At 49.0% G+C, this 21,699-nt stretch overlaps 1 protein-coding gene across 1 annotated transcript in view; it reads right to left on the bottom strand.

Annotated features, from left to right (window-relative positions):
- Positions 1-21,699, bottom strand: part of plxna2 (plexin A2) — a 180,731-nt gene that overhangs the window by 20,138 nt on the left and 138,894 nt on the right. The window contains exons 18-25 of the mRNA XM_086159682.1: positions 20,582-20,725; positions 20,176-20,410; positions 17,903-18,045; positions 16,800-17,068; positions 4,458-4,524; positions 4,028-4,174; positions 2,186-2,345; positions 1,198-1,301 (exon numbers count right to left, since the gene is read on the bottom strand). Of these exons, the coding sequence (XP_086015808.1) occupies positions 1,198-1,301; positions 2,186-2,345; positions 4,028-4,174; positions 4,458-4,524; positions 16,800-17,068; positions 17,903-18,045; positions 20,176-20,410; positions 20,582-20,725 (1,269 nt within the window). The remainder of the gene's footprint in view (positions 1-1,197; positions 1,302-2,185; positions 2,346-4,027; positions 4,175-4,457; positions 4,525-16,799; positions 17,069-17,902; positions 18,046-20,175; positions 20,411-20,581; positions 20,726-21,699) is intronic.

Raw genomic sequence — 21,699 nt, 5'->3', positions numbered from 1 at the left:
ACAAGACTAAGAATCACAATAACAATAATAATATTAATAATGATAATAACAAATATTATTATTATTACGATAATAATTTGATATTGTATTATTATATTGTGATAATAATATGATAATTATATGATTATATGATATAATAATATGATTATCATTATTATCATCATTATTATTATTGTTATTATTATTATTATATCATGATGATGATGATATTGTTATCATTGTTATTATTATTATTTTATTTTATTATTTTATTATTTTTATTAGCGAAAGCACAAAATCCTTTCCAAGACAAGAATTGTGAAATTGATGCAAATCAGCCCTGCAGCAACAAGGTGTTGTTTTAAGCTCTGCCAGTAGGGGGCGCTGTTTCCGTCGTTTACCTTGCAGGTATAAAACCTGTATCTAAATGTCTCGGTGACATCCAGTTCCCATCCCTTCACGTCATGTTTCTCTTTTCTGCAAACACATTTTCTGCTCAGATCGGACCAGACCCCTTCCCCCCCATCATCTGATGCTTCTTTCATTACCGGGGAACCAGAAGTCGGCTGCCTGCTGGCTCCGGCCTCGCCTGTCTCATTATTCTCCCATTTAAACGCCTCTTTATTACTCCTCTCTTGACTTCCCTCACCTGCGCTCATTTGTAACCCAAAGGCCCGAGCAGTCCGCGGCGGTCCCGGGGCAACGAGCGATCCCGCCGAGAAGCTTTGTTGCCGCGGTTTCCGCACCCCCGTCGTAACCCCCTCCCGACATTAATGACGCCGCTCCGGAGAACACTGCGCCCGCTGGTCGTCAGACGGCCGGGGCGTGAACGGAGCGGGCAGTCACAGCGGGGCAGAAGAGAGCTCATCTTCCCCTCCCCGCCTGCGCTCTGATCATCCCTGCCGTAATCCCAGCGGCTGCCGGCCAATGAGAGGCTGCCGCGGAAAAACCGCCATAGCCCTGCTGCGCGGGAACATCGAAAGGGACTTGACTTAAATGTTCTGCGGAGCGCTGGAGGATGGCGCTCAGGGGCGTCCCTCCAATCAGAGCGGTCGATGGTTCACTTCCAGCTCCTCCTGACTGCATGCTAAAGTGTCCTTGGGAAGGACAGTCAAACTCCAATTGCTGCGTGTGTGTGTGTGTGTGTGTGTGTGCTCCTCAGCCACCTTGGTCATGTTCGACCTTGCAACAGCTAACGACAAAAGCCCGGTTCCTTACCTGGTAGTGCATCAGGGTGTTGAGCCTCTTCCAGTCGTTCTCGATCTTGGTGGTGATGTCTTCATCCTGCAGCACGACACGAGCCATCCGGCCCTGGCGCCACTCTGACCACACACACACACACACACACACACACACACAAGGTCTTCAATGGGGGGTCTTATTGTCCACTATATTTAATTCATACACTCAAAACAGATGAAGACGCCTGTTACCGCGACTCGGCTGAAAGAACCCTGCAATCCCTTCGTCACTTGAGACGCTTTTCTTCCCTTTCAGGTGCAGCGAACGATGACACGTGTCGTAATTAAAAAAAAGACATGCGTGAGCAAAAAAAAAAACAAAAAAAAAACAACAGGCTACACGGTAATTGGTGCTTGCGTCGTGGAAAAATTTGGCCCATTATTGTCGACAGCGGCCGGCCCATCGGGGCCGGGGCTGGGGAGGGGGGAGAAAATAACCTCCTTTCAAAAAAAAAAAAAAAAAAAAAAAAAAGAAGCAGGGGATGGAGGCCGTGCTCCTTGTGGGGTAACAAAACGATAATAAGGGTGTTGACGGGGATCTGGACGGCGGCGCCGGCTCTCGGGTTCCGAGTGATCATCGATTTTCCCCTCTGCTGCCCCGGGTTTTATTACTTTGAGTCCGGGCCAGGCGGTCACATGACCACCCCACCCCGAACTGTTTAACTCCGGGAAAAACGCGCAGAATGTCCGATAGCGGGACTCCGAGACGGGGAGGGGAGGAAGGAGGGCGGGCGGACGACAGACTGTGTGGGAGCGGGGGGTGGCCAGACGTCTGCGTCACACACACACACACACCCTCACACACTCCCTCACAGGTGGGGGTCAGGTACTGTCCGTCTGTTGGATCGGGGCGGGTCGAGGTGAAGGGTGGAGACGAACTCGGCAATAACCCGTGCACGTCACTCAGGGTTTCATTATTACTGCGCGAAGCTACGCCGCTGAGTGTGTGTGTGTGTGTGTCATACCTAGGTCCATATCGACGGCCCGGGGCCGCTGGGAGTAGGGCATGTTCTTGTACACGGCGTCCAGGATCTTCTCCTTCACCTGCGTGATGGTGTCGCAGTTCAGCACTTTCACCGGAATCTCCGGGCTGTTCTCGTTGTCCGGGTTCACGCAGTTCAGGATCTGTTTCGTCGAGGGTGGAAATAAGAGGAGGGGGGGGTCAGAGACGAAGGGCGGGGAGGCGTCGAGCCCCTGCGCGGTCCGACGCGAGGCTCGGCGCTCATTAGAGCCTCCTCCGAGCCGCTTCCGCTCCTCGCCGGCATCCAAAAAAAAAATCTAATTTCACACCTTCGGCGGGACACCAATTTCCAGCTCCGCCGGAGTTTCGGCGCGTAATGAGCCAAACTCCCGGTCGGAGCAATCAGAGCACCGTGGCGTCTCACGCTGTCTGCGCGAGTGTGTGTGTGTGTGTGTGTTTTTGTAAAATGGGCTGTTTGGTTTGTTCCAACCCCGACAGCCACCTACCCTGATGTTGGGCCAACACCGCAGCCTGTGGGATCATTGGTTTACTTAATCACACACACACACACACACGTGGGCCTTTGCAAAATCAGGTGCGAAAGGCCGAAGCTTTTGTGCGCGGCACGTGCCGAAACTACGTAGGATGTTTATTTTAAACCCATCTCACCCACCCCCAGAAGCTGCGTCACCAAAACAATGAGCGGTGGAGCTCTGCCAGTCCAAAACATTAAATTTGCATTTTCAGGGCCGCGCGGAAAATCAAAGGAGAAGCATTAACTGAGGGGATGAATTCGGTCGGATTAACCGCTGTCTAGCCGTTTTGTCGTTGTCAGTTTTGTTGTTGATGACTGCGATGGTGGCGGCGGCGGCTGAGATTCAAAACCCTTGGAAAAAGCAAGAATAACCGGAGAATAAACTGGAGATCCGGGAGCCGAGGGGCAGAGCGGGGGGGCGCTGTCGGGATTTTCGCAAATTCCAGCCCGATTTCACAAAAATTTGGATGATTATGAATAATTAATTATAAATGATGATATGTGATGATTACCTCACATATAAGCAGAGTGCAATAAACCCTTTTTTACAACACTTTTTACATCTTTCCTTTTTTCTTTCTACATATTTCTCTATTTATTCTCGCAGTTGTTATTTATATTTTTTTCATATAGTTGTTCTTATATTTTTTCTGTCTTATATCTCAACCCCCGCGATGCTGCTATTGTTGCATGGTTGTGCTGTGTGCTGCTTTTTAAGGCTGTTTTTTTTTTTCTCCTGTTTTGATTCCACTGAGTCTCTAAATTTCATAAATTTTTTTTCATATAGTTGTTCTTATATTTTTTCTGTCTCATATCTCGAACCCAGCGATGCTGCTATTGTTGCATGGTTGTGCTGTGTTTTAAGGCTGTTTTTTTTTTTCCTGTTTTGATCCCATCGAATCTCTAAATTTCATCGCGCTCTGTGTAATGACGACACAAATCTTGAATCCTACAAAAAAAAAAAAAAAATCAGACACAGTTTCAGACACAGTTGGGCTCAACTAGCGGAGGGGTCTGCCCGCGATATCTAACCCCAACCCCCCCCCGAACCTGCTAGCATCCTGTCAATCAAGCGGCGCCAAAGGGGACCCTCCTGTGGACGCCCCCACTCCCCGTGCTGCCTTCAGGGACCCTGCGCTGCTGTCAATTACGCGTCAGAATCCGTGCCGGCTGCGGCCGCAGCATCTCGGGCCGGCTAATTGGCAGGTCTGGATTATCGGTAAATCTGGCCCCCGCGTCGGGGCGCTGCTTCCACGGGCGCCCTCGTGTAAAATTCCTGCCGCTCGTGCAGAGGGGAGGGGGCCGACGTACCAGGGTTTTGTACTCGATCTGCTGGCGGATGAGCTTGTCTTCGCTAAGGGAGTAGCGGGCCTCCCCGGTGATGGCGTCGATAGGCCCCTTCTCCATCTGCTGCTTGATGGCGCAGTACAACATGAACAGAGGCTCCCCGGCGCACTCCTGCAAACACACACACACACACACACACACACACACATGCAGAAGAAAAACCCCAACAGCTTTACACATGAGAGAATACCACATGAAACACAAACACAAGTTCACGTATTGTACTTAACACACGACACTACACGCAATCACACACTAGATGGAGGCGGCAATTTGATAAAGCATGCAAGGCTGATTTATATTTAAATCACACATGCACAAAGACGCACGCGCGCGCACATACACACACACACACACACTCAGGCGGGCTCGCTGTGTCGCTCTGAGCACTAACCTTGAGGAAGCGGTGAAGGAGGAAGGCGAACCAGTTTGTAAGCATCTTCTCTGCGACTGACTCCGTTCTGAAAGGATTTTGAAAAAGAGAGCAGAGACGGGAGATGAATATTCTTTCGTTCACTCATTCGTTCATCATCTAACGCCGCTTATCCTGCAGTAAAGGTTGCAGGGGTCGTTATACAGGGGTTCATCTGTCGATCACTATAAAGACGTCGTATGGAGACATGCAACTATTCGCCCTCATCATATAATTCAATCTATGCAACCATACACACCTCATACATAAAGCTACGTCATCTCTCCTTCTCATGTCGTTTAGAGACTTGCAACTGCTCACACACTCACTCACACATCATTTCTACATACAACCATTCACGCTCTCATCCTCAAGTCCTATAAACATACAACCAACGACCCTCTCATTCAGACGTCGTACCGACATAAAACCATTCACTTGCTCATTCACATGTCAAATACACACACAACCGTTCACTCTCTCATCCTCATGTCATAGAGAGGGATGAAACCATTCGCTCGCTCGCTTAATCGTACGTCATATCGACATAAAAACGAATAAAATCCTCCATAATTCATGAGTTCACGTCGGAGCTTTTGGGAAGGTGGTCGTGTTCCTCGTGTACCTCTAGCAGTAAATCGGGGGGAGGAAGCAAAGCCGGTCGGGCAGTCTGTGCTTGTTTCTTGCACGTATGTGTGTGTGTGTGTGCCACACTGGTGTGTGTGTGTGTGATCGTGCGTGAATGTGATTAAGTGTGTGTATATTCACGTGTGGTTGAACACAGCAGGGCGTCAGCAGCTGTGACAAGCCTCAGCTGCTGAGAGAGACGAGCGCTGTCACAGCCAGGTAACGGCTGATCACAGCCAAAATGATCTCTTCTCGTCTGGTTTACACACACACACACACACACACACACACACACACACACACACACACACACACACAATCTCCTCTCCCATCCCAGTCAATCACACATGGAGTTACAGCTCGCTGCTGGGCTTGATTGGGCATGAAAACACACGAGTGTGCAGTGACCTCTCGACTGTTCGTACCGTCGGCGCCGGTGCAGACGGCGCCCGCGCCTCTCTAACGATTTCGGGCTATTTTGTCTGAACGCCAGGCAAATATCCCCCCACCGCCTCATTAGCACAGTCGTGGAAGACGAAATGGAAAAAAAAAAAAAAAAAAAAGTTTGGGTTTGTGATAAATAAATAAATAAATAAATGGACAATTAAATAAATAAAAGCGCTAGCCTGGTGGGAGCGGTAAACGTGCGGAACAGATGAGTGGGTTAGCGGTGTGTGTGCAGCGTCTGTGCACGACGGGCACCCGAGGTGAGTAACAACAAGCTCCCAACACATCTGCTTTTAAACAACAAGGCGCTCGCCATTTGGTAACATGTTTGGATTCTTTTGCATGATTTTTTTAACTACCCTGCTTTTAAAAACTAACTAACTCACTAACTAATCTGTCTTAACAGTGACCCCTTAACTCCTCACTGCCCTGTGGATGTGGTAGGTGTCCTTCCGACTGGAAGTTTGGTGGTTCAAACATCGACTTACGAGTGCATCAACTTTTCCGTGAAAGAATCCGTCGCTCGGTAAATTTTTCACTCTGTGATACAAACTCAAATCTGAGTTGCGAGCGAGTGGGATGACAATGACGCCGTACGTTGCTGTTGGTGAGATACGGTGACGAGAGCATCATCTTCACTTGTAAAGCATCTATGAGTACCATGAAAAGCGCCATACAAATCCGATGCATTATTATTATTATTATTATTATTATTATCTTTTACGACAACATTTACGGGGGTTCGGTGCAGCAGACGAAGGGAAAGTCAATCCAAAGCTGGTCGGGAGGGTTTGAACATTTTGAAAAGAGGACTGGTATTACTGCGTCACTTAATTAAGGTTAGCAATAAAGTGTAGCATAGTGTGCTAGTTACATTTAGCAATGCAATGTAGCGTTAAGTGTATCGTAAGTGAAACGATAGAGCGAAATATTTCTTTATATTCTTTTTATGATGTATTTTCATTTTTTTTTATATATGTACATTCTTCTTATTTGAATCCTGGAATAGATTCATGGCGCTTCAATTTATTTCTATGGGGAAATTTAATTTAATATATGAGCTAATTGAGTTACAACCTCAAGAAACTTGTATGTCGAAGTATTACTAAATTGCTTAACATGCGTAATGACAAAAATGAGACATAAATGAGATAAAAAAAAAATTGTAATAAAAAAACAAAATAAACAGCCATTGGGTCTCCGCAGACAGTTGTGCAAATATGCTGGAATGGACGGCGGTTGCAGAGAATAATAAATTCAATTACGTAACGCATCTATTTTTAATGGCATCACTTCAGAGATGACAAACAGGTAAATCCTGTTAATACCAGATCTATGTTCCCAGTTGGAGCCAGTTGGAGACCGTCTCATTTCGCACGGTTTGACAAGTGACGTCACTCTCGCACAGCATTTTGGGTGTTCGGCGCTGCCTGACGGATCGCCGTAAGTGAAAACATATCAGTTACCATCGACGTGATGGTAACATCGCCAGGTGATGCCACGTACGAATGGCGATAAGCCGGGAGGAAAGGGGGTGGCCCTATTAATGTTGTATAAAATGACAATTTTGCCGGTGGACGTGATAGAGGGGCTCGGTTGCACCGCGCAGCAGGGACGAACCACGGATTAGCATTAATCAAAGCAGCCAGGTATTAAAGACAAACTCAAAAGCCTCCATCTCCTCAGAGCTAAGTAGTGCCGTGGATGATTGGACCCATTCAAGCTCTGAATGGACCTAAAGGGAAATTATGACTATTATGGAGATAATGGCGTTAAGTCGTGTTGAAGAGCCGCGAGCGGGAGCGTAAGTGGCTAAAACGCCGGTCCAAGTTTGCGGGCGTCAGAGAGGGTGACGGCCGTCCACGTCACCGACGGGAGAGAAGGTGTCGATCCTCCACATGAAATTGAGACACAGGCGAGATTCTTCCTCCTTTCTCTTGTAAAACTCACAACCCTGGTTTGGTTCGCTTGAGAAATCGAAAGGTCTGCAAGTCCTTTGGAAATAAAGGAAAAGACCTGTTGATATTATTCTTGCTCGGGTGAGCGTCGAGTGCGACATCAGACACCGCCTTTGAGTCCGGTTGCATGCTTAAATGGCGGGTCGGCCGTGCTTTTCCTTCCCCGAGGGCTGAATCATCTCCCAAAGCCTATTAAATCTCCTTGACGCTTTTGGTCGTTTCCGCCGACGCCTCAAACCCATTAGCGTCCAGAAGCCTGTTCTGTTTTATAGAGCTTTGCAGGTCCATTGGTTTTTAAAATGGTTAAATTTCACTTCAGTTATTCGGCCGTTCGTTTCAATTTGTCACAACGATGTAAGTCTATAAAGGAAATTTGTAACAGTAAAAAAAAAAAACACGGCTCCGTACATACCGTTTCTTCCTGAGTCACCAAAATCATGTCATGAAGCGAATTAAATGAGGTGTAAGAGAAGCTCAAATGTCAACAAAGCAAGAAATACATTTAAGAAACAAACTGGGCCTTTTTTTCGTGCCTGTTTGATAGAAGCTGACTACTTTAATTTGTTTTAATTATTATTATTCATATTATCAAATATTATATTATTTATTATTTATTTATATTATTTTTATTATTATTTTTTTATTATTGTTATTATTATTATCTTGCTACAGTAGGGGGTTCAGTCCCGCCAAGCAGCCCCTTTTTTCCTCGCTCAATATATGGAGCATCAGCCGATGGATCAATACCAGTTGTTCTCCCAGCTGCCGTTCAGCTGATACGGGGATCGATTTGAGAAATATGAGCTCCGCTTCCTTTCCATCGCCACCCCTACACACACTCGAAGCCTGTCTTTATTCCAAAACAACCAAAAACCGACGCCGCAAGTTGTATCACTCCTAAACACAGTGTGTCCCCGCGTGTTTTTTGACGATCCAGCAAATCCCGGCGTAATTGGCCTCCTTCCTCTGTGAGAATTAACCCCTCCGTGTCACCACCACCACCACCGCCGCCGCCGCCGTCCGTGTCCCCCTCCCCGTCTGCATGAGAATTTAATGTGTTAGAAGTTAATGGAACCCATTAAGCATTATAATAAGCTCAGCAAGTCCCACAGAAGGAAGTCAAATAAAGCCTTTTGTGCGGGGGCTGTGCTGACTCCCTAATATCTCTCCTTTGGAATGTCGGGGGCGAGGCGCACTTTGTTCTTCATCTCCCCCTCCCGTCCTCTCCGTCATCTGCCTCCACTTCCTCCGCTCTATTAATTGAGTTTCATTAACGAACATCCGGATTTCATTATCCCACACGGGTGTTTAAGAGCATCCTCCCATCCTCTAACTCCAAGGTGGAGAAGGCGTAGGGGGGGGGAGGGAGGGGGGCGCGGTAGTGCTAGCAGGCAGCGGAAAGCCTTTCAATGAGACTAATGCCAAACACAATGCGTGCCTCCTTAATAACGCTGTACTCCATTGCTCTGCATGGGAGGAAATCTCATTACAAAAATGCTGAGGAGAAAAATAATACAAGATTGAAGGAGTCTCGGGGCGACCGAAGCAATGTTCTGCGCTTCCATTAAAATAACACCGTGAGGAATGAGGGGAAGGGAAGGAGGCAAAACTCGGGGAAGCGGCGGGCAACTCCGGCGGGGGTCATCGACTGCGCGAGGAGTTTTTCGCTAATAACGGACAGGCGGGGAGAAACGATAACAGACATTAAGACTCTATTGGGAAGGTTGGAATTAAGCAGCGGGAACAAAGTGTGCGGAGAAAATGGGCGTAAGAAGCTACTTTACTAATGGTTCAAAGTACCATCCTGTCGTAATATTCGGGGGTGAGTTCCGCGGGAGAGCAGGGAGAAGAGGCACATTAGCGGAGCTGGGATGTCTCCTCCTAAAAGCTTCCGGGCGAATCTTGAGCGTAAGAATCCCCCCCCCAAAAAAAAATCTCTCCACAGCGAGACAAAGATGGCGAGATGTGTCTCGAAACCTTTAAACACCGACAATACCGTTCGGCTCTGACACTCCTCCGAAGAGCGCGAGTGCACCCTTCAAACGTGATTCTGGGAACTTAACTGACAGGAGATATCTTTGCGGCATGAAGGGCAAGACGCAGAACGTTCTATAATTTACTTTGACTGGGGGGGGGGAGATAGACGGGGGGGGGGGTAATAGGATCCAGCACTTAGCAGGAGGAAGCAGCAAAACCCGGCGTGAAACACATTGTTACACCAGCCAGCACCTTCTGCTGGCTTCTCATTACAGCTGGAGCGGTCTAGACTCCGAGTTCCCCGCTCGACGGTTTTAATCGAAATACCCACGATTTTGCCGACGATACCTGCGAAACAGCAAGAAGAAGCCGCGGGAGATGGTAAACCTGGCCAGGAACGAAAGTCCTGACCGAGACCTTCTGAATGTGAAGAAAACAAAAATCATGGTAGTCGACGGAGACGGGAAGGACGTCAGACCCGTCGATGTCGGACGACGATATGGAGCAAGTGACAAGATGACGAAGGACGGCAAGGGAGGAAGTGCGGAAGATGGCGACCATCTGGAGGAGCGAAGGGATTTGGTTTTGAGTCTCAAGTTGAGGCAACTTCAGGCGACCACCTTTTGCATGGAAGCGAGCCCAGGACCAAGCATAACACTGACCAAATGCAGTGTTCCCGCAGGGTACGGCAAGACAGACTACCATCTGGGTACCGAGCAAAACCGGAAGCGAGCTGACACGGCACAGAGAAGGGGAAGGTACGTTTTTCTAGGACACGTGATTTGGCGCAGTGGACTGAAGAGACAGAGGTGGTCGGGGTGAAAAAAAAAAACAGGAAGGAATCGACACAGCGTTGCATCCTATGACACCTGACCAAGAAGAGGACACGTTTCCAAGCGGGAAACAACACAAACCAACGTTTTGGCGACGATATCCAACAAAACTCTCTGCTTGCACAACAGGCCAAAATTAGTTTGATGAAAATTAGCTTAGCTGTGCTACATTTGCTTCAGTCAAGGGTTGAATTCTTTCTGTTCATCCCCACTAGCTAATCCGTGGGGTTTGGCGTTGTTCCCATCCTATGACACTTTTTGGGATTTTGTCATGATGCGAAATAACCTTGTTGTCCGTAGTGTCCCTTTCACGCTTCGCAGTTTTACTCCGCTTTTAATTTTGACGGTAATTCTTTCTCTTGCAGCGCATTCTATGTTGCAAAGGAGAAGGTCTGTGTAATAAAGCTTGTTAAAATGCAGAATAATGTGTGTTTAGATCAGAATAAGGAACATCAACCCCCAAAACCGCGGGAAAGCTCGTGACATCCTCGCCTGATTGGGCGGCCGGCGCCAACTCGTGGAAAGTTTTTGTTTGTGTTTACGTCCCCCGCCAGTAAGAAGGACGTCGATTTTGACTCCGGTGTTTTAACGTGCATCCACCACCACCACCACCGTGGCATCCGGCCTCTTTTAGGACAGGAATAGAAATTCAAATGAATGGAAATTTAATGAAGCGCACACACGATGCGATACATATTTATGAGCGACTGTGAGCATATTAAATGCTACAAAGTCAAATATAATGCCGGCAAACACACGCATCAGATCTCAGCACACGTCTGCAGAGGTGCTTTTTTTTTTTGTTTGAAGAGCCATTTTATTCAACTTACTCCGGGCAAAACAAGTCAGGCAACAAATATCCATTCTCTCTTGCTTTTTCTTTAAATCTAAAATGCATATACTATAGGTATGACGCTTAAAGCTAACAGCATTGTATCTGTGGCATGATAGAGGCTAATCTTATTCCCATCATTCCCAGCGAAGTATAGATAACGCATCAGCAATTAAACAGTCAGATGTGGTTAAAAAATAGTATTGGGAAGGACAATTATGTGTGTGTGTGTGTTTGTGTGTGAGAGAGAGACGAATAGGAGAAAATAGGTTTGTTGCGCCAAGGCGTTGATGCTAATCGGCGAACGGCTTTAACGTCCCGCCCAGAGGCCTGCCCCCCAGCGGAGGGCATCCAGAGCCTCCCTTTAATTTGCTAAATTAATATGTTTATCAGTTTTTATAAAATAAGAAAACTCAATGCAAACAAGCACCGCGGGTCGTTTGCATCGGGCCGACGGTTGCCAGGCAACAAAATTTAAGCTAGTCAATTTGAGACCGACGACGGGATTTATTTTTATTTTAACCTTTTGTTACCACATAGATGGCAGGCTGTTTTGAAATCATGACACCGACCAAATAAAAAACGACGCTCCACGGACGCCCCTAAAACGCTCCGGCACTTCAAACATCAGATTCAGTCACTTCATGAAGGGGAAATTACCATTATATATGCACTTTAAAGTAAAGGGATTTAACAGTAGTTTTTTTTTCTTCATTTACATATTTATACCTCTTATAACTTTATATATGTGCGAAATGGACTGAATATCTTATCGAGGATTTTTATTCAGATACCAATTAGAAGTCAACTGCTGCCACGGTTTGTGAGCAGTACAGTCCAACTAGTCCACGAAGGTTCTCGGTCACCCGGTTCTGGCTAATTGCTGTATCGCCACTTGCCCCAGAGGCTTTTTCAGTTCTAGTGGACCGTGGGCGGTTTCCGGTCCACAACTGACAGAGTTGGGGTTCGACGTTTGTCCGAGTTAAGAGAGTTCGTTACGCTAATGGGTGAGTTGTTTTGCTCCGACTGGGTCGACTGGGGTTGTTGTGTTTATATGTGCGACGTTGTGAGGTGCGTCATTTGGGACACAAAGGTACTTGCGTAAAACCAAAAAATGAGCATTAGCTCACTTTGGCTAGGGGGAGGGACACGGATCTGGTATGCCTGTGCCTTTTTTGGGAAAGATCTCAGCACGGTGCTGTATGTAGGCGAAAGGTTGTGAATGCGACCCCCTCCTCTGTTCAGTGAAGGTCTCTGCAGTCTGACAAAGATAGCTTGTTTGACTCCTCTCTCGATCCGTCTGTCTCCTCTGACAGGAATGCAGACAATGTTGTCTTTGAAAGAGTGGCCCTTGTCCTTGAGGTGTCGGTGGACCGCAGAGTCCCGACCTGAAGAGGGGACTCCTGTGTCGGGCCATTCGTTTGAGCGGAGGTTGTTTTGTCACTCCGATATAGAGGTCATCACAATTCTCACTGCACTTCACAGCAAATACCACATTCTCCATCTTGTGTCTCGGTATTCTGTCCTTGGAGTGCACTAGTCTTTGCCTCGGGGTGTTGCGGGGTTTGAAGTGCACCGGAATTTAGTGTCGACTGAAAACCCTTATGACTTTTTCCAAAATACCAGCAATGTATAGTATTACAATGTCCTTGGGTTTGTTTCTATCCTCCACGGAAAACAAGAAAGACAAGAATACTGCAGTACAGAAGTACAGTTTGCTTAGCATGGTGGTGGACTGGAAAATTCTGGAACTGGACTGGGAATTAAGGCAAAATTCCAATAAAAGCAGAGATGCCACGTAGAACATTTCCTGATCCCCTTCATCTGAAAGCTGTGTTTATTACTGCAAGTTGATCCCCTAGTGACTCAGGGCTGCTGGTCTTAGACATACGCTTGAACTACAAGTCCTGCCCCAGTGACATACATCTTAGCAAAGACAACCCTGCCTTCTCTCTGGAGGAAAACTTGGGCAACAACATAAACGGGGGCATACAATAAGAGACCACCTTTGCTGAAATGTCGCCTTTGGGTAAATACTCGGAATATTGCGTTGCTATAAACAGCCGAGGCGCCAGACTTTGTCGTTGGCGTCGCTCTGGCTGACAAGAGGCGTCGTCATGGAACAAGACGGTGCGCTTATTCTTCACAGTACGGGGGGGATTACTAAAATGCATCTTCAGTCTTTATATGCAGTAAAATGTGACAACTGAGGTAAACAGCATCTGTTGACTCCCCCGTCCACGTCATTCCGCATCTCACACGGCGACGACTTCGCAGTCCCCTTTTCCCGCGGTCCAATCGAAATGGGTACGTGACAGCGGGGCTCGGAAAAATGCCGGATTCACCCCGAGGAAATAAATAAATGAGCGGACCCCTCCTCGAACGCCGCGATACTGTTCGCAGGCTGGTTCTAGCTCTAAAAGGTCGGTGCTGCGGGCTTGTGGACACGGTCGCGACCCCCCCGGAGAGAAGCACTACATGACAGCTGAGCGGCGAGAGGAGCGGAGCTCTTTGCTGTGACTACCGCGCCACGTCTTGGGATGCACTTTCCACCCGTTGTAAAATGAATGAGGAAATGGGCCGGGCGACCTGGAGGACCGTCGCCTCAACACCCCCCCCGAACACTTCCTTGTCCCCGTTCCGACGGGAAGGGCTGCCAGCCCGCCAATAATTTATTCAGGCCGCTTTTGGAGTGGCCGTTTGCCGCAGCGCCACTCGGAGAACGGCGGATCCCGATGGTCGACGGCGTTTGGGTTCATACCACTAGCACGTTAGCATAGCATGCTCTTAACCCCTTCCGGTCTGTTTAAAAGGAAAAGTATCACAAAAAGTACACGTCCTCTTCATCAGCCTCAATAGTTCTACTTCCATTCAGATCACGGTCAGATTAACCGACCGCGTTGTGAAGGAAGTCAAACCCTGATCAGGCGCTCTTAAGATTCCTCGAACCGGCAGCGAGGTGTTTGTCTGAAACGCCGAAGCTCTGTATTATCGCCGGTTTGAGGAAGACGGGGCCGGGGCTCCGGATGAGTGATCGGATCGCTGGCGTGCGGACACAAAATCCCCGGCTGTCGAAAAGCTGATCGTGATGAAGGCGAAAAATAAAAAAAAATAAAACCTCTACGCCGCTGTGAATTTTGTTTCTGCACACACACACACACACACAAGCGCACAATCCGTTAGACGAGGCTGGCTGCTTTCTAGTGTTTTGGCAGGCAGATTTAGCGGCGGGTGCAAATAAAAGCCTCGGCTATTATTTGAAGTTTTATGGTACATGAAGCTGCTGATGATGTTTGTGAACACTTCTAACTGCGAGGACAAACAGCGGGAGAACTCTGACACTCCCGCTTAGTGTCTCCTCTGTCAACCTCCTGGATTGTATTTCCCAACCAGGAAAACCCGAGCGCCTGATCGGAGTCACTTCAACGGGTTAATCCGATATTTTACGATCACATTAAGAACATCTTTTATTACCGTCGTAATTAAACCGATACAAGACGCACTAAGCAGGACTTTCTGGTAATGAATGTGTTATTCCCGCAAAATCACACACAGATATGGACGCCGTCGTTTGTTTACGCGCTTTTGTTTCGTTAAGGTTAGAAAAGCAGAGTGAAGTGGGTCGGGGTGGGGGGGGGTCTACGCAAGCATCGCACCGTCCCATTATACGTGATAATGGATCGAGGGGAGCAGACGGAGGAAACGAGGGAACGGCGAGGGAAAATGGCAGTGCGACACGGTGGGGCAGCCTTCATCACCCCCCCCCCCCAACAAACACAATTACTGCGGGGAGATGGGCTCGATTCGACTGCCGTCGCAAACGTGTGTGTGTGTGTGTGTGTGTGTGTGTGTGTGTGTGTGGATCGGTGAGTCAGCCGGCTGGCGCTGCTGCATCGGGAGGGGGAAGACGACAACGACGGCAAAAAGAGCCGCGACGAATCGATAATCCCTTCAATTCTTCGGAAAAACTAAGGAGGTAAATGCATAAGAAATGTATAAAAAAAAAAAAAAAGAAAAAAAAAAGAAAAAAAAGGAAAGAAAAGGGGGCACTTAGCCCCTCCAGGCGGCCTCGGCAGGGACCCCGAAGATTACCCAGCGAGGGCTTCCTAATAGGAAGGGATAATAAAAACTTCGGGTTGACTTGAGGGTTGAGGAGGGGGGCTGTCACGTGAAATTACGGCTTAATCCAGGTCCATTTGTCAGGAGCGCCGCTTTTCAAGCCGTTTCCCGCCGGCCCTCGGTCTCCCCTGTCAGGGCGGCAATTCCCTCCGACGATCCACGCCGGGGGTTCGGGTGGAACATTTGCATCAGAAAGAGGGAGCGGTTTGAAAGAAACAGCAGCTGCCCTCGCTCTCGCTTTATTTCTCTGATTGAGAGGAGAAAAAAAAAAACAAAAAACTAAACAGCAGGCGTTGAGCGCACCGCTGCATCCCAAAGACTCCCCGCACCCCACTTTTTTTTAATTTTTTTTTTAGCTTTCGCTCCTTTTTGGCTGCTTTCTGTAAAGCGGTGAGGGCCGAGCGACGCGGCGGCGGCGGCGGCGGTGGCGATGAGGTCCCGGCAGGTGTTTAAAGTTTAAGCTCTCAAAACAATATGTCGCCCGAGACGCGGGGAGAAAGGATAAAAATAAAAATAAAAAAATAAAAAAATAAAAGTCGAGCCGCTGAATGTTTCATGAGGTGCAGAGGGGCCCGGAAGGATGAGCGAAACTGACATCGGCATTGAGAGAGCGGAAAGAAAAAAAAAAAATTGCAAGGAATCGCACGCGGAATTCAGATGTTTCTGGTGACGTCGCGCGGAGGCCGGGGGATGTTTATCTCCTCGTACTGTACATGTAGCACTCAGTGCAAGGTGTCGGTCCCGACCTGCAAAATAGTCGGTGGCGTCGCACGGCGGCACGTGCACGGCGGCACATGCATTGTGCTTGGCAGGAGGACCTTCTGTGTTGAGTTTGCATGCTCTCCCCTGAGTCTGCATAGGTTTCCTCCAGATTCTCACAGTTCACAAACATGCAGGAGGTTAACTGGAAATCTCAAGCTCCACTGGTGCTGAATAAATGTGTGACTTAAATGAACATGTTTCCTCCTCTCATTTGTACAGTACTTTGATAGAAAGTGCTCCATAAATATATTTATTGTTATTATCCATTATTAACTGGCACTAAAACGTCCAAGGTGGGCAGAAACAGCTTCTATCTAGCTCGCTTTTTTCCCCCCTATAAAAATCTGTTTTCTCGTTCTCTTACTGGAAATGGAGAATGTTGAAACCCTCTCGCCCCTGAAAGTTGAGATTAAGCGAGGGTTAGACGCCAAGCCCCCATCCGTGGATTTCCTTGGGAAATCGAGGTATCCCGGGACATCCTAGGACACTGACGGACGATCGCGACATTCACTTACTGTCCTTGGATTCACAAACTTGCCGCGTCGGAGCGGCAGCTGGTAGCTTGCAGCTAAGCTAATCGTAGCTAAACGGAAACACACACCAGACAAGAAGCGAGACGCAATTGTGGGCGGGGCTTCGCCGATCTAGAATTTCTCAAAAATGACCAGCCTCTTCACAACCAAGGACAATCGCATTGATCGAAAAAGTACTTAAAAAATATTGGTTTCACGTTGCGTTAGCTGTTTAGCTGTTTAGGGCGGCGTCTCACCTGCGGAGCAGCAGCTTGGGGTGGTTCTTGCTCTCCAGGTTACGTCCGATGAGGTCGGACAGCAAGTGCTTGAGGACGTCGGTGGCGTACTCCAGCCGCCCCTGCAGCGCCGTCATGATCAGCGAGGCCACGTTGCCGCGGTCCCTCATGGAGAACGAGCGCTGCATCTCCAGCGTCCGAATAAAGGTGAGCAGGAACACCTTGTTGTTGATGAGCTGGCCGAAGAGCTTCAGGGCCTTCTCCACGTTCTGCTGGCCGTTCCCCGACACCTGGACGGGAGGACAAACGCACGTGGGCGAGCGCTAATTGGAACGGCGTGAACAGGCCGGGGCAAAGGCGAACGGTCGCTCCTCCTGACCTTGACTGAAACAAACTAAAGATTTCTGCGACGGCTCCTTGAGACCCTTCCTCATGTTTCACTCCAGACAGACAGGTTCCTACTCGGTCTGAGTAACTGAGAAGACCTCAATTAATTATTGACTCGGGTCCAGTAAAGATCATCGTGCCTCCGAGCCGGGAGAGGCTTCATGTCAGCCTGGTGACGTGCCAGGGTTTAGACGGCGCCGAAAACCACATAACCCAAGCCTTTACCGCGTCCACGCTTCCAATTTTAGCTCCGGGTGTTCGATTTTTCTCAAGAGGGGGGAAACAAATGGACCGAATCTGCGGCGCTTCAGCGGCGAAAAAAGTGAAAGCAAACGATCTCTCGCTTGAGAAAAAAAAAAAACATGTCCCCGTCATCCCGAAGAAAATCGTCTAGCATGCAAAGAAGGCACGTTCTCCGAGCGTCTCATCCCGCGATCCTCGATCACTCCATCGAGAAGAGCGTTAACCAGAGCGGGGTCTTCCCTGCCTCTGCGGTCAGAGCCGGAGCCGGAGCCCCCGCCTGAGGACCGGGAATTATCCACTTCATTACCCCTCATGCTGCAGCCGCTGGTGGGTGAAATAGCCATGTGCCGGGACCCCGCTCTCCACCGGGGAAATCTTTCCCCGCTATCAAAGTTACACTGCAGGGAGAAGGAGGGGGAGCGACTGGTACAACCCGGTCCAGTCCAGCCCCCCCCCCCCAAAGCCACTTTGACTTTCCGCCGCCCTCCATTTACCTCCAGTTCCCTGAGGACCGGGTGATCCTCGATGCCGGGGAACAGGACCCTCATGGCGTACGTCCGGTAGTCCAGGTGGGGGATGCCGGCCCGGTCCAGGTCGCTGGTGAGCTCGTTGATGTCCGTCTGCAGCTCGGCGAAGGCTTGGAGAGGACAAGAAGAAGATGAAGAAAAAATGAATATTATTAACGTCATGAGTGGTTGAGCAGCTCCGCGACCCTGAATGCAGGACAACCGGAAAGGATAATCAATGAATGTATGAATTAGCGTCATCATTTCGGATGCAGAAGCGGCCCAGTCGGAATCACCCGCCTGCAAAGTTAGTTTGCATTCAAAGGTTTGCGTACAAACTGCATGATTTGACTCTTTTCAAAGAATTATGGCAGACAAACACCTGCTCCCCTTCACCTGGGCCATGCAGGCACCAATTAGAGATTTATATATATGCGCTAATGCCACGCAGTTAATTTATTTTGTATTACGTGCCACAAAAAAAAAAAAAAAAAAGCCAGAAGAACGGCAGGGGAATTACATTACCCCTGTGTCGGAGCGACTGGGATTAAATGATACATTTCTGCTCCTTGATGTGATTGTTGTTTCTTGATGAAAATGACTGACCTCCCCACCCTCCCAGCTCCCCGACACACACACGCACACACAGACACACACCGATTTAGAGGGACACTTGAGACCTGCAGTCCGAGATTAAAAGTCTCCCCATAATCCCTCCGGGGGAGCAAATATGTGAATCATCTTTTATCTCCCTTTCCTCTCACTGTGATGCTTCTGACAGTTAAGGTTTGAAGATTAACATCAGAGGTGCATTTCAGAAGAAAAAACATCACACACACACACACACACACACACAGAGCAAGCTCATTTTTTTTTTTATCTCCCAGTCAATAAATTGGCGTCAGCAGCAGTGTCAAGAGAGAGTTCCATCCCAGCGTGAGGTTGCAGGTGAGCGCCGGTTAATTGGCTCCATCTTGACCGACTCCCGCTCAGGCCCTCAGCTTTGTTGCCGGTTCCCCCGCCGCCCCGACGCCGCCCCTCAAACCTCCCCTCCTGACCCCCCGCGGGCGTTTTCCAGCCAATCCTAGATTTCCGAGCCGAGACGAGCCTTGCAGTATGCATCTTCATGCGGCGGAAACGGGTCGTACCATTCTACCCCGGGTGGGAGACAACTGCTAATGGTTAAAACATGAATCTTCTTCTTTCCTCGGGCTGCCTGCATGCGATTGGTTGGCCCATCTGTCCCTTCTCTGGCCATCATAGAAGTCTGCGGCGCCGGCGGCCCTCTGTAATAAGGTCCCCTCCGGCTGTTGAAACCACCTGGATGCCGGTAAGCGCGACCCCCCCCCCCGACCCCCCCCCAGCTCTCGCCACGACCCCTGCGACGCCATCATCGGCGGGGTTTTTTTTATCCGAGGGGCATTCGCGCGGAATGCGGCGGCTGGTTCAGTGTTTTTTCGAGGGGTCAACCCGAGGTCGGCTGCCGTCCCTCCCCGCCGGGGCGAGAGGTCGCAGGTCAGATGAGCCGCGGCGCACTCGTCTGACCCCTCGGGGAGTGTATCGACGCCGCCGTGCAACCGATAGTAGTGACACTGTGACTTTGAAAACACACATACACATTTTTCCCTCAATAACACACACGCGACATGTTTGATAGTACAGTCTCGGACACTGTTTCTGTACAAATGGGAAGCAATAAACACAACCAGAGCCTTCAGATTGAGGGAAAATGATCATTAAATAATCCCGCTATCTGTTTTCTATTGGTCAAATAAGGAGGTCATTTTTATTGCACTAATGAGTGGGTCTTTTTTTTACTATTATGATTTATTTCTCCTTTGCTTTTCCTGTATCTTTCCATCCCGTGCTCGCTCGCTTTCAGGCGTGCCCGAGAAAACCCATTCACAAATGTGTGCCATTGGGCAAACGTGAAGCACTCGGGGGACGTCAATACACTCAAAAAAAAAACAAAAGCCTCTACATGAATGCCATTTATAATGTCCCTATGTGTGTGTGGATACACTGCAGTAAAGCTGCAGCAAAGACGTAGGACTAGCAGGTCACATGCAGTACTATCCCAGCCTGGATGATGCACTGGCCTGATTTTGAAGTTCCCACTGCATTATTTAGAGTAAACACAGCACCAGCAATGTACTCACAATACCATGCACACCATTATGTACAAGATGAGTATAAGCCTAATGAGCGTTCTCCTCAGAGTACCGGGCATTGAGATGCAGCGTTCCTGTCGTGTTGCTGACCTTCTTTACACTCCAGTGCGACTCGCGACTCCAGGTTGTCCATCTGCATCTGCAGCCGCTTCAGCGTGAGGTCGTTCTCCCTCGACTTCCGCTTGTAGGCGATGAGGACGAGGATGACGATGATGAGGAGGAGGCCGCCGCCCGCCGCGATGCTCACGATGGCCGGCAGGGTCAGCAGGCTGTCGGACATGATGTGGACGGTGCCCGGGGACACGTGGAGGCCGCCGACCTGAACCTTTTTTTTTTTTTTTTTCCGGAGGGACGGAAACAATGATTAATGCGTACGTATGTGTGAGGATACACAGTCAACAAGCTAGCGGGAGGCTAAAAACAATTAGCTTCGGTTACACGCGGCGATCGGCGGGGATTTAAACAGGATGTCGCGTGCGTCGGCACACATACTGACCATGACTTTGTATTGGCCGGTGAGGTTCGGCGGCTCGCACAGCAGCTGGCTTTCGGACACCGTCACCGAGCAGGGGGTCTCGCCGATCAGCACCGTGTAGTTAAGCTTTACCCCTCCAGACGTGGGGGGAAGCAGGTTTCTGCCCTGCGGGCGCATGAGGATGGGACGGCGGGAGTGCAAAATTAGCGAGGAGGCACTCTTGCCAAAAACACACACTCACACGGAGAAAATAATGCAATTTCAAAAACCTCCCAAAACCCATATGTCACCGGAATAGAGTGCAAATGAGATCCCCGGGTCGGACGGGGCGGCAGCTGAGGCCAACAACCATCTCGTACCCAGATCAGACACATGGGGACGCGTGTCTGAGTGATAAAGAAGAACAGCTGCACATCAGCATCCACATCAATCCCGCCTACGGTCTAGATATTCCAATTCAAGGGCTCCTAGGAGAGAGTCTACAGCCTTGTTGCCATCCCAGATAATTAAGGTTAAGAGCGCGGCGGTCCTTTGTGTCGATAAATGTCTTTGTTTCCGAATTAAAGAGTGTTCTTTGGAGGACGACGAATTTTGGCAAGTTGGCAAAAACCGACACAACATTGATGTTGGCGGTCGCCGGTATCGACGGCTCAAATATAAACACTCAACTAACTAAGATACTATCTTTTCTTCTTTCCGCACCTTTTGGCTGCTGCCGTCACAGCCAATTGTTTTCCCCCATCTAACCGTCTCCTCTGCATCTTCTTCTCTCGCACCAAACCACTTCACGTCTTCCATCGATAAACCTTCTCTCCGGTCTTCCTCTAGAGCTCCTGCTTGTTATCCCCAACCTTAGCATCCTTAGCCTCCTGTCCAACCATCTCTGCGTGACTTTATCTCTGGAGTCCTCTGATGGACTCTTCATCCTCCTTGGTCCAAAAGAGAACCTCTACATCTTCATCCCTGCTGCATCCAGCTCTGCCTCCTGTCCTCACAGAGTCTCCACACTCCTTGCAGACACCTTTCTTCACCCCTTGAATGTGTTAATTCACCATCTTCTCAGCCCTCGCCCCTGCTCCGGATTGTTAAAGTACTTCAAATCCTCCACCTTCTGTTCCTCCACTCCATGTAGCCTAATG

This window comes from Fistularia commersonii, chromosome 14 (assembly GCF_037954325.1).
Source record: "Fistularia commersonii isolate RoL2024-O1a breed Wild chromosome 14, RoL_Fcom_v1.0, whole genome shotgun sequence".
Taxonomy (NCBI): domain Eukaryota; kingdom Metazoa; phylum Chordata; class Actinopteri; order Syngnathiformes; family Fistulariidae; genus Fistularia; species Fistularia commersonii.
Note: the sequence above shows the minus strand (reverse complement) of the source record. Positions and strands in the feature narration are given on the sequence as shown.